The following is an 11,709-nucleotide window of genomic DNA, read 5'->3' as shown; positions in this document are numbered from 1 at the left end:
TTTAGTAGACCGGCACCAGGTGGTGTTTGCTGCCCTCATGGACATGGGTACCAATTGCTTTTGTAACATGGTAAAAATGTGAGCTAGCACTTCTGCATTTTTGATTTTTTTTTTTTTTAACATGTATTCTGATTGAGATATTTTAATGCTTTACTCATGTAGGTTTTTTTTTTTTTTATTTCAAGCAAATTTATTGTACTTGAATGTGTCCTGTTTTGTTAGCACACCATAGAATTGCTGTAAACTGTACTCATGTCCCAGTATCTACGTTCTTTCTATGAAAGAGAAAAACACTAATCTTAATCCAGCAATTTTTCTGGTATCCTTTTGAAAAGTTAGAATGTTGTCTCCTTTCCTCTCGCACCCCTCTTCATTTCCATTAACACCACAGACTGTTGGCCACAGGAGACATCGGAGAGATGCACTGAAGCCGTGTGCGGATACTTCCATCGCTCCCCTTGGGAACTGGCGGGTGTTGACTTTGGTTTAAAGTTTACTGTAAAGTGTCTGAATGATTCTGTATATTACTGTTCACTTTATTTTGAACAGCCTGGAACGTGTACACAACTGCTGGAAATGGAAGATTTCCTGCTTTTATGAAGCTGAGACAACATATACAGACCTACAGTTTCATAACTTTTTTTTTTGTTTTGTTTCTCCCCATTTATATGTATTGGTGACAGTGGATAATCAAACAGCCTGAAAGTGTATGCATGTATCATAACATCTAGACTTAATATATTGTGGAGTATTCAATAACCATTATGTAGAGGGTAGATATGAATTAAAAAGGGGTTTAATTTCCTAGGAAAGAAAAAAAAATGGAAATATGGTCATTTTTAAAAAATAAAGTTTATTAGATCATAATGTGTGAAAACCAGCCTTGTGAATAAACACCAAGAAAATTTGTGGGTTATTTTCTTCCTTTAAACATAAGTTATCTCCTCCCCAGAATGTGGTGAATAGTTAAGCCATCAATAGAAGGTTGTTCCAGTAAGATATATAACTCCCTGCAGAGGGGAAGAAAAAATGATTGATCTAGCTTTTATAAAGACAGTTTTCCAACCCAACCCCTAAACCATGTAACTGCTTGCATCTTCTATGCACGATGATTCGATTCCAATGAGCTTCTTCCGTATGAAGTGCTTGGGTGGCCCACCATCAGTGAATGATGCATTATACAAGTCCAGCTCAATCATCTACACCAGCTAAACTTAATTTAAGATTAAATACTGGAGTGGGCAATTGAAACAACTCAATTTAGTGAAGAAACCACAAAAAGTGTGCGCACAATACTTATGTGGCCTATATTTGATGAACCTGCACACATTAACATTTTGTTCAGGAGAAGTAGGGGCTTCTTATAATAAAGTAACAATTAGTAAAAATAGAATGAAAGGGGAAAAATTGCAGTGATTTCCCTTAAATTTCTTCTATAGTGTAAGGTGCGGCAGCTATACACTGACCCAATTTATGTTCGTGATGTCTCCTGCTTATATAGTCATTCCCCACATCCATGTTTTTAATGCTGCACACAATACCCCAATATATTTATTTGTTTTCGTGTAGTGGAAGGGCCAATGGCCACTTAGTTTTAGAATTTTAAAAAACAAAAAAGCCCTTGGCCAACCTTGCAATATATATTTGCAATGTTCCCAGTACAGCATGGTTTAAGATCCCTTTGGGGATGTCACATTTTTCATGTCAAGGTGACACTACTGGACTCAATTTTTATGTATATAAAAATTTTATAAAAGGAACTTCCTCCCTCCCGATCCATCTGTGTGATCAGCCAGCAGAGGGACTAAAGGGAGAGCCCCGCACACCCTGCCGAGGCTCTCCTGTCCTCCAGTAAATTGGTGGATGTCTGAAACGGCGCCTGCCGCTACACACGATAAATCAGCAGCAAGCCAGTGATGCGGACTGAAAAGGCCAGACTGCGAATAGAGGTCCCTACTACTTCCACAAAGTCAGCACAAACCGGTACCTCCTAATGGGCTTCTTGCCCCAGGCTTTAAGGGGACTGAAAGTTAAATTGAACAATTCGGTCCAACTTACCGGAACAGTTTCAGTGAAAGCGTGATGTCTTCAAACTCTCTTGCCTTTTTGTGTCCAGCTTGAATGATCTCATCAGGGATATTTGCGAGTCTTGCTGCATTGAAGCCGTAGCTTTTAGGACAGGCTCCCTCTATGAATTTATAGAGGAATGTAATGTTCTCCTGGCTTGGATCTTCACACTCGTTTTCAACCATGCATGCCTAAGGGGGGGGAAAAAAACTCAAGCTCTTAAATCATCTACGTAATCCAGAGAGGCTGAACTGCAACCCTACAGCTGCCACTGCAGCCAAAGCCAGTCTAAACTACATCTGTAAATGAGTGCTTTACCAAACCATAAAGTTAAAAGGAATACCATGTAAAAAGCTGTCCTTTTTCTATATGACATATTAGCGTACGTCACACAGCCAGGTACACAGACTTACCATGTGTCCCAGACGCACACTCGACGTGTGAGAATAATCCTCTACTAAAGAGTGATAGTGGGTTGAAAACAAGGTCCGGCACTTAATGGTTTCAGAAAGTTCTTTGACGACAGCGCTTGCTATAGCTGTTCCATCAAACGTAGCCGTGCCTCTTCCTATGGAGGGAGGGGGAAGTTAAACAAAGCCTACACATCTCCAAAGAGCTTTTACAATGGATCCACAACGCTGATATCTTTCCTCCATGAACTTTTAGTTAGTGCCATAGTAACAAAGTCAGACTATCGTTTGTCACAGGGTCGTTTTATCAAACCCCCCCATCCCATAAATGTTCGTGCTTCTCGGCAGCAGCTGTCCAGAAATAAATGGATCCGCACACAAAACTGAAAGGCTAGGGCCGTAATTACGTCCCTATTACACAGATCTTACATAAGTAAGGAAGGTAACGAGCGAAACATACCAAGCTCATCGAGAAGCACCAGGGAATGCTCCGTAGCGTGCTGCAGAATGCTGGACGTCTCGCTCAGTTCCACAAAGAAGGTGCTTTCACCTGCAAAGTCAGGTGGTCACAGAACATTCAGCAATGCCAACGCCATGCAAACATAACACATAAGCAGAGGCTTATTCACTAAATGGAGAGAACATACGAGGGCTTTGCAGGAGCCACCACCAGTGAGCTGGCCCTCTCTCTTCAAACAGTTAAGGTCCATTTTAATATTAAAGAAGCCCACCAACTCTAAACACTTAAAACATCACGGCAAAAAAGGCAAAGTAAAAATTCCCATGACGTACACCTTTGTGGAGCTGCTCAAATTACTGTTCTTGTGCAGCCCAAACCACCACTAAACCCATCTTATCTCCATGAGCTCCAAGCACGTTGAGGTTGGAGTTACTGGTAATTTCTTAGATGGTTCACAAGCACCATGAAATTACTACAAGACACTGAAAAGTATTACAGAAAACAGCTCACCTGACATTATTCTGTCTGATGCCCCCAGTCTCGTAAAGACTCTGTCCACAGGAGTCAGTCTACATTCCTCCGCTGGCACATAACAGCCTAACTGGGCCATAATAACCAGGAGACCAGCCTGTAAGTCACGGCAAGACATCCAAGAATAAGAAAGCAGGCGGCACGTAGCAGCATAAGAACTTGGTCACCAAGGGTTAAATGTATCTAGTTATCAAGTTTCACGTTAAAATAACAGAATTTAGGCAACACGTTTTCCACGGTTAGAACACTTCACACACCTATGATGTATTAGTTAACTGCTTTGATTTGCTTAGCCAGGGGGTCCGGAGAAAGTTTTCCCGTAACAGACCAGGACATTTTCTGTAGTTTTGCTGTAGCTACATTTAGTTGATATCTGACATAACATACATGACTGTGAACAAGTGTAATATTCAGGTATCGCGCTGTGTGGCAGGACACACACCACATCGCATGGATATGCATTTGCTACAGAAGCACACTGTCAGCTGACATTTAAAGCCTCCAAGCTTCTGTGTGAAGCTAAATACATAAAAATACATTTATTTGCATTCACTTTGGACTGTAAAATTGTATATATAGCAATGATTATAATATTAATATACCACATTCTAAAGTGCCCTACGATTATCTTGCATCAGTTTTTGCACCGGTCTTGTCCCATTACGTCTGATGTGTAGTAGAGTGGTAGACCACATTATTCCCAGTATGCTGTAACACAGGGTTAATGTTTGGAGTTCTTAATTTTGTGTGTTTTGAAATATCATTTGGCAGGTGAGACACTTTACGTGTTGCTTCCGTAGTCTGACGACGCACAAATACATGTGTGAAATACGCCAAACAGATCAGGGATATCCCGAATATTACATTTTATTTATTTCCTGGTTTAGTTCCAAAGCCATAGAGCTTCAGAGGAACAATTTAAATTCATAATTACTCATATAAACACAGGGCTTAACCCCTTAATGAACAATGATGTATCAAACATCATCAAAAGATGTCCCTTGTATGTCATCGACTAAAAACACTCCCAAGACATCATAATCGCATCACTATTGCGATCTCATCTACAGCTAATCACACACTTCATTTTAACCTAAGCGGTTTATTTTTTCTACTAAGATTTTAGTTTATATCATGCAGTTATTGGTGAATTAAAAAGGATTAGTTTAGAGGTACAAAAAATAAACTTATAATAACTTAAAATCAGAGGAATAAAGAGTGGCTTCTACATCAGGGTCTCTTAGCAGTTTAAAAAAAAAAGATATATATATTATATATACATATATACACACACACACACACACACACACACACCGTATTTGCCCGATTATAGGCCTATAGTCAGGGTCTAGCTCTAGTGCAGGGATGCGCAGTTCTGGGGGGGTCAGTGGCATATCTATAAGTAAGGTGCATTATGAATTAAGGGGGGGACCTTAAAATGGCTATTGGTTTTCTGTCTGTATATAACATATGCCGACAAACTGTGTAATAGAAACCAAAAATGTTACAAAATACATGTATTCCTGTTCATAAGATAAAATACTGTTTTACCATTCCACTAATGTGTATTTTTTCTTTAAAATAGCATCAAAGTTTAAGGGTGCGGCCTATAATCGAGCCAATACGGTATATACCGTATTTGCTCGATTATAAGACGACCCTGATTATAAAAGACACCCCAAAATCAAAATAAGAATTTTGGAAAAAAACAAAAAGCCTGAATATAAGACGACCCTATAGGAAAAAAGTTTTACTAGTAAATATTAATTCATGTAAACTATTTTTTCATATTTAATAAAAACTATGAGAAAAATATATATTTTTTAACTTCCTTTTATTTGCCAACCTGTCCCCCCAGTTATGCACATCTGCCCCCAGAAATGCCTTATACCCCCCTATTTGCCACTGTGCCCCATGATATGATGTTAAAATTCTGGAGAAGGTAGAGTTATGTGAGGACTTTGCTAGCTTCCGGTTCTCCTGCTGCTAATAGCAGAGACGCTGCTCGCGACCAAAGCCCGGTAAGCAGCATGGCCCCAGCAGACATTTTTTTGAGGTCTGATTACAAGACGACCTCGATTTTCAGAGCATTTGCTCTGGGAAAAACCTCGTCTTATAATCGAGCAAATACAGTATATATATTTTTGTATGGTCAGTAGTCCCTGAAGCCAGTTACCTGTCTTAGCAAGGTTGACTTGCCTCCCATGTTTGGACCGGTCACGAGCACGCAGTGAGCAGCATTACCGTTCTCATCAATTTCTCCCTCCTGACAACCAATCACAATATCATTTGGGATAAAATCATCGCCAAAAAAAGTCTTTGTAATGCAGGGGTGTCGCGATCCCTTCAGTTCCAAAAATGGTGCAGTCTTATCAGGAAGCAAAACCTCAGGTCTGCATACAGAATCGTCTCCACCTTTGCTGTACTGGGACAGCGCTATGAGAACATCTGGGGAGAAAAAAAAAAAAAACCAGCATGAACAACGATTGCAGAATTGGTAAAGCATTATAGCAAAACGTTTTAGACTTGGTAGGTGCCAAACCAAATTCCTTTGACTATTAGATGGAACGAGATATCCTAGTAACACGAGTCAGGGCCTGGCATACAAAGAGACCAAGTTCAACCAGCTCATCATCTACCCCTCTCATTACATAGAGAGCTACGAAACAGGTAGCCATGGAATAACTCACCTAAAACCGCAAAGCATTCTACAGCGGTCTGCCATTCTTTGTAGTTTTTATCAAAGTTATAAAACAGCCTCCTCATACAGTCCTTAAGGGCCGCATCTCTTCTTTCTTCTGCGTTTACAAGGTCAGCGAACAATTTCTCAATGGTCTTCGTCCAGTAGCGCTTGTACCCTTTTTTCGTGGATTTTAACTCAAACTCCTCTGGTAGGTTGTGTTGCGTGACATTCTCTGGGATTTCCATTTGAAATCGGTTCTTGGCAGTCCCCCAGTACACTATGCTTTTGCATCCAAGTCGTTTGCGTTGTTTGTCCAGGTACTCGTTCAAACTCTGCTCTGCTGATTTAATATCTTTTAATGCTTCGTCATATTCTGGATCAAAACCAGCTTTTGGTGTAATCACTCCAGTTTTTTGAGCCTTTTCATGATCAAATGAGGTATCCCAGCGCTTCAATTCTACAGATAAGTCAGGGAAGCATCCAATACGCGTTTTACCTTTCAGGCCAAGAATTTGCTTTAGTATACTTGACTTGAAATCATCAACAGCATCGACCATAATGTTAATGACTTCGCACATCACTTTAAAGCCTTCCAACGCAGACAAGAAATCTGCAATCTTCTTCTTGCTGTAAGTGGTTTCCTCGTACATGACAGCCCTGCTGTCCGGGTGATTTTGACTTTTAAGGGGAGAACCAATGCTGTGGATTTTACTAAGCAGCCTTTCAAGGTCCGGGAGTTTCTTTAAGAATTCGCCAACTTCAGAAACCTTGCCTGGGACAGCCATAAGATCTTCCAATGCATTAAGACGATCGTTAATAGAACAGGGGTTGCAGAGAGGGGCACATAGCCACTGCTTTAAAAGTCGCTTTCCAAAAGGTGTAAAACAGGTGTCTAGTTTCTCCAAAAGCGTACCTTCCGTTGAGCCGTTCGTCCCGTTTTGAAGGATTTCTAGATTTGTTAGTGTTACTCCATCGACAACCATGCACTGGCTGGTTTTGGCAAACAAACTGTTGGAACTCTCAGATTTTTCAATACCTTTATCGACAGGAATATATTCTTCAAAGTTTGCCATAGAGAGCAGCTCTTGATCAATAAGGCATTTTTTCAGATAATATATACACGCTCCGAGTGCCGAAAGAGCCAATTCACTCTTCTCACCTGGCGTTAGCGCTAAAGAATCACTTCCAGAAATCATGCTTTGTAGAACAAGGGGCAATGCGCCATCATCACCTGCAGGGTTAGTTTCTTTTCCAAAATATGCTTCTTCAGCCAATGTCTTTAGTGTCTTGGATGCATCCCAAAACTGAGATGATGGATGCAAAGCTTCCTGAATGGCAGTAGACAAACTACTCTTAAGAACTTTCCTAGTATCTCCAGAAGGGTTTCCCTTCTCAAACAAAACTTGAACCGGAGGAAAATGAGCAACCAGAGTCCGAAACCTGGAACAATGGCGGTCGTCTCCAAACTGCCCGATGTGAAATTTCCCCACAGAGGTATCCACAAAGCAGACACCGTATTCCCTCTGCTGACCGGGCGAATCGTCTACTTTCTCTTTGAGGCACAGAAGGTACTTGCTATGGCTTTCTGATGGGCTGCCGTCTAGAACACTATAAGTTTGTGTTCCTTTAGTGATAATCCTGCATATTTCTCTTCTTACAACTCTGTCGAATTTACTTGGATGCGACATCGATTTACAGCGTGCTTCCATCATCTCTGGAGTTTCTGTCTGCTCAACTCTGGCTACCTTGAAACCTTTCTGTACAAGAACATCTGAAAAACGTCCAAAGGCAATCTCTGGAAAACCAGAGTGAGCCCAAGCCCCTTTCATGAAGGTCAAGCCCAATTCATTGACACCAATAACCGCATCCATGTGATAAAGTTCATAGAACTTCCCAACCTTATAGAAGATGACGGTATCAAAGTTTTGAGCCTTAAGTTGCCACCATTTTCTCATACCGGGGGTGCATTTATTAAGGAAGTCGTCAGGAACGTACAGTGTAGATGGGTCATAATCTGGATCATTCTGTTTTCTCCGTCTAACATCTTTTCTCTTGTCCTCTTGAAGCCAGTCAAGCTTTTCATGATCCCACGTAGAAACACTTCCAGGCACATTGGTGGCTGCCTGAGACTCAAAGGCTTCGGGCGCTGAAAAAGACGACAACTTTGCTTTGGCCTCGTGTGACAGATTGGCTGCTCTTTTGGGGGTTTCTGGAAGATCTTTCTGCAGATTCTTTTTTGGAACAGTAACATTTTCAGCTTTGCCTCTCTTGCGTTTGAGAGGCACTTTAATGGGACTGTCTATCTCTGCTTCAGATTCAGGCTCCGATACCTCATCTTCATCCAAACCACTACTGGCCTCATCACTGCTTGGAATATCCTTGTCGTCTGGTTTAAATTCATCATCAGAACCCTCGTCATCACTGTCAGACTGTACCATAATCCTTCGTCTTTTGGGTTTGCCATTACTTTGATTTATCGGCCTGTCAGTTTGGATCTTTTCGTCCTCTTCACTTAGGGGAGAACCATCTTCTGTCTGTTAAAGGAGAAAAACGTAGACAGGATTTGCTACAGGATGGGGAAAAAAAATAGGAGCAACTTCACATAGTAAAAAAAAACAAAAAAAACCAAAAAACTTTCCTTTGTTACATGCATATGTTTTTATTTAAGGTTTCATGGTACATGATTTCCATTTCAAAACTAATATGTTTTAAAAAACCCAGATATACAAGCACAAATCCGCCACGTTTGACCAGTACCTCCATATCTTCCTCCGAATCGGAAGCATCTACACACACCGCCAGCGCAAGGCGATGAGATTTATCTTTTTTCATTGCATCGTCTGCCATTTCCATTGCTTTCCTTAATTCCGGCTTGGAACTGAAAAACATGCCGCCCTTCTGGACCTCTACAGCCGTGGAACCTTCAACAGGAAAAGAAATGAAATCCGGTAACCACAAGACATGACTCGGAGGTCTGTTTATTGTAGGCTTTGGGAAAGGGAACTAATTTAATTCAGATATTTGAGGTTTAAACACATTTTCTTGATATAATCTGTATTACCATTAGTCAGTTTGTCGTTACCCCATGGCTAGCAAGGCTTTATTTTTCCATCGAGGTGCTTTCTTTCATACCTGAGAAAGGCTTCATGTATTTCGCACAGATCCATCCTCTAGTTGGCGGATCATCAAAGAACTGCACATGGACATGAAGAGACTTCCCCTTTCCTCGAAGATGACTGTCACTTTTTGGATGATTGTAGACTAGCGAGGGCCACCAAGGATGACCTGGCATTTTGGCCCATACTAGATCTCCAGGACTAAACTCGCAAACAACGCTGTGAAGTAAATGAAAACGAGGAAATATTTGCTCCATTTATTGAGGTTTTGGGAAACAATTGCGACCACTTATGAAAAAAGGTTTGATCGTTGTATTGTCACCCTTACTACGCACAAAGAATATAACTTTAGACACACAATTGTTATATTTATATATATATAATTAATTTTTTTTTGCTCATACATATAATAACAGCACATCACAGATTTACAATATTTAACTAAAGCCTCGCATGTGTTGGAGATGCACAAGAAACTTGGAGGACCTAAATGCAAACTTCCAATTTCTATTTCTGTAGGGTCACCTACAGGACACATTCCCTTCTGTACACTTATTGCAGATTGTATCAAAAGAACAGAACGAGAAACGTACAATCTGACAGCAGAGGCATCTAGTCTGTTTCTGCCCCAAAGACAATATTTTGGGACAGAATAACCGCGCCATCCAAGACAAGCGGCCCCCTATCAGAATTCCACTGATTTCAAAATCAGCCGGACATTCAATGCTGTTTCACCCCTAAATCACATCGATCGGTGTCAGAAGTGCCCACGGGGTGAGAATTATTAAAAGCTCAGGTTTCAGGGTTTACATGACTTAATGACACAACGTAACAAAATAACCTGCCCTTTGTATACATACATATACACACACACATATATACATATATAGTGTATGTCAATATTATACATCAATTACAGAGCGCAAACACAAGCGATCGCGCCATTCAAGTAGTTATTGTAGTGATAGCATGCCTTTACTCTTGCCAGAGCTCGTTTGGCCCTTTAAAGTGTCAGTCCTTGTCTTATATTCAGAAAAGCCATATGTCCGCCCCCTGTATATTTAAATCCACTGACTCTACCACTTCTACTGGGAGTCTGTTCCATACATCTACCACTCAGTAAAGTAAGCCTTCTTTACAACAGAATGACATCATCAACAGAGCTTCTGACAAAGCTACGTCTGTGTATGACGATAAATGTATAGGTCACCATGGTAACAGCTCAAATTGCAGATTTGATTTAGGCACAAGGCGTGGGAGACCAGAGCCCCAGGCTGTCACTGTAAGAAAATAACGATCCTGGTGCCGGATTCTGGGTCCGGGGTTGCCACACATCCATCCTAGACTAATGCAAAGCTGCCGGTGTACCTGGGAGTGCCCGGCCGGGCTGCTTTCCCTCCTTTGCCCCCAGTTATCGCAGATTTCTCCCGGGCCCCTTCTTTAAGAGAGGTGTTGGATTTTTTCCCTGCAGCGCGCGGCACATCAGCCTCTGTCGGTGAAGCCTTACGCTTAGTGCCGCTAGTCAGTGGGGGGGACTTAGCGAAGAAACTGAAGAGCGTGCTTTGCTTTGACATGGTGCCGGAGACACTGACACTAATTCAAGCACCTGGCAGCATCCTCCACCTCACACAGCCTCGCTGGATTTGGCGCTGGCGGGAAATTCTTAGCTTACGAGAAAAATGTATGCTCCGGATGTGATGACTCAACAGCAGCCAATCGGCGAGCTGGAGGAAAGGGGTGGGCGGGCACATCGGTTCGCGTGGCTGGATAATACGCCTATAAATCTGATAAACACGCTTTGCTCTATCACGTGTCTCCTCGGTGCAAGAGCCATTTTGCTGGAGACAAGCGGCTACCCGGAAGCTTTGGGCTCCAGGCATATGGCCGCTTTCATTGTTCCCTATTGTATAATACTGTACTATACTATACTAGATGCTGCCTAATCCTCCTGCAAGCTGTGTGGAGGGATACTTGTCTTTATGTTGCTGTAGAGTTTCTAAGCCCTGTAGCTGGACTCACTGTACTCACTGTGGGAATACTTGGGAAGGTTCTGAGTGAACTGCCCAGGATACTTTTAAAATATTAGATGTCCCAAGTGTCCTGGAAATTCCAGGGCTCTCCCGCTTCCATGTTGCAGGTCTCTCGCTTTCAATTTACGCTCTCAATGTCTCCCTACTTTGTCTGCCCGCTGCTTAAATTTTCCCATCAACATTTCTGCAGATCTGCTTCTTCTCTTTTTTTTTATTCATCCGCTTCTCCCCGCAGACTTGCTTGGTGAGCACAGTGTGATTAGTGCAGGGGGAATGCAGGCAAGAGAGCGAGGCATTACATCAATACCAGTTAGGAGAAGAATGTGATCAGAGATCGCTTTCTACACCCTTTTAAAGTCAAGATGTGCCAGGCATGTCAATTGTCGCCAACGGGATATTTTTCTGTGACACG

The 11,709-nt window shown here is 41.8% G+C and overlaps 1 protein-coding gene across 1 annotated transcript; it reads right to left on the bottom strand.

The window, feature by feature from the left end:
* Positions 1 to 937: 937 nt before the first annotated feature.
* Positions 938 to 10,841, bottom strand: LOC149303167 (DNA mismatch repair protein Msh6-like). Its single transcript, XM_089481357.1, has 10 exons — positions 10,636 to 10,841; positions 9,284 to 9,486; positions 8,869 to 9,072; positions 6,159 to 8,681; positions 5,645 to 5,916; positions 3,448 to 3,565; positions 2,938 to 3,027; positions 2,481 to 2,635; positions 2,059 to 2,258; positions 938 to 1,010 (listed from the first exon to the last, which is right to left on the bottom strand). The coding sequence occupies exons 1-10, from the start codon at positions 10,839 to 10,841 to the stop codon at positions 938 to 940; spliced, it is 4,044 nt and encodes a 1,347-aa protein (XP_089337483.1).
* Between the last annotated feature and the right edge of the window lie 868 nt (positions 10,842 to 11,709).

This window comes from Sceloporus occidentalis, unplaced genomic scaffold (genome assembly GCF_023333645.1).
Source record: "Sceloporus occidentalis isolate IW3139 unplaced genomic scaffold, rSceOcc1.0.p SCAF_15, whole genome shotgun sequence".
Classification (NCBI taxonomy): Eukaryota; Metazoa; Chordata; class Lepidosauria; order Squamata; family Phrynosomatidae; genus Sceloporus; species Sceloporus occidentalis.
Note: the sequence above shows the minus strand (reverse complement) of the source record. Positions and strands in the feature narration are given on the sequence as shown.

Excerpts from the sequence above, each read along its gene's own strand:
- LOC149303167 (XM_089481357.1), bottom strand. The coding sequence starts at position 10,841 with ATGTCAAAGCAAAGCACGCTCTTCAGTTTCTTCGCTAAGTCCCCCCCA. Across the intron at positions 2,636-2,937 it reads GGTGCTTCTCGATGAGCTTG|GAAGAGGCACGGCTACGTTT; the intron begins GTATGTTTCGCT and ends CTCCCTCCATAG. Across the intron at positions 2,259-2,480 it reads GTGTGCGTCTGGGACACATG|GCATGCATGGTTGAAAACGA; the intron begins GTAAGTCTGTGT and ends CCCCCCCCTTAG.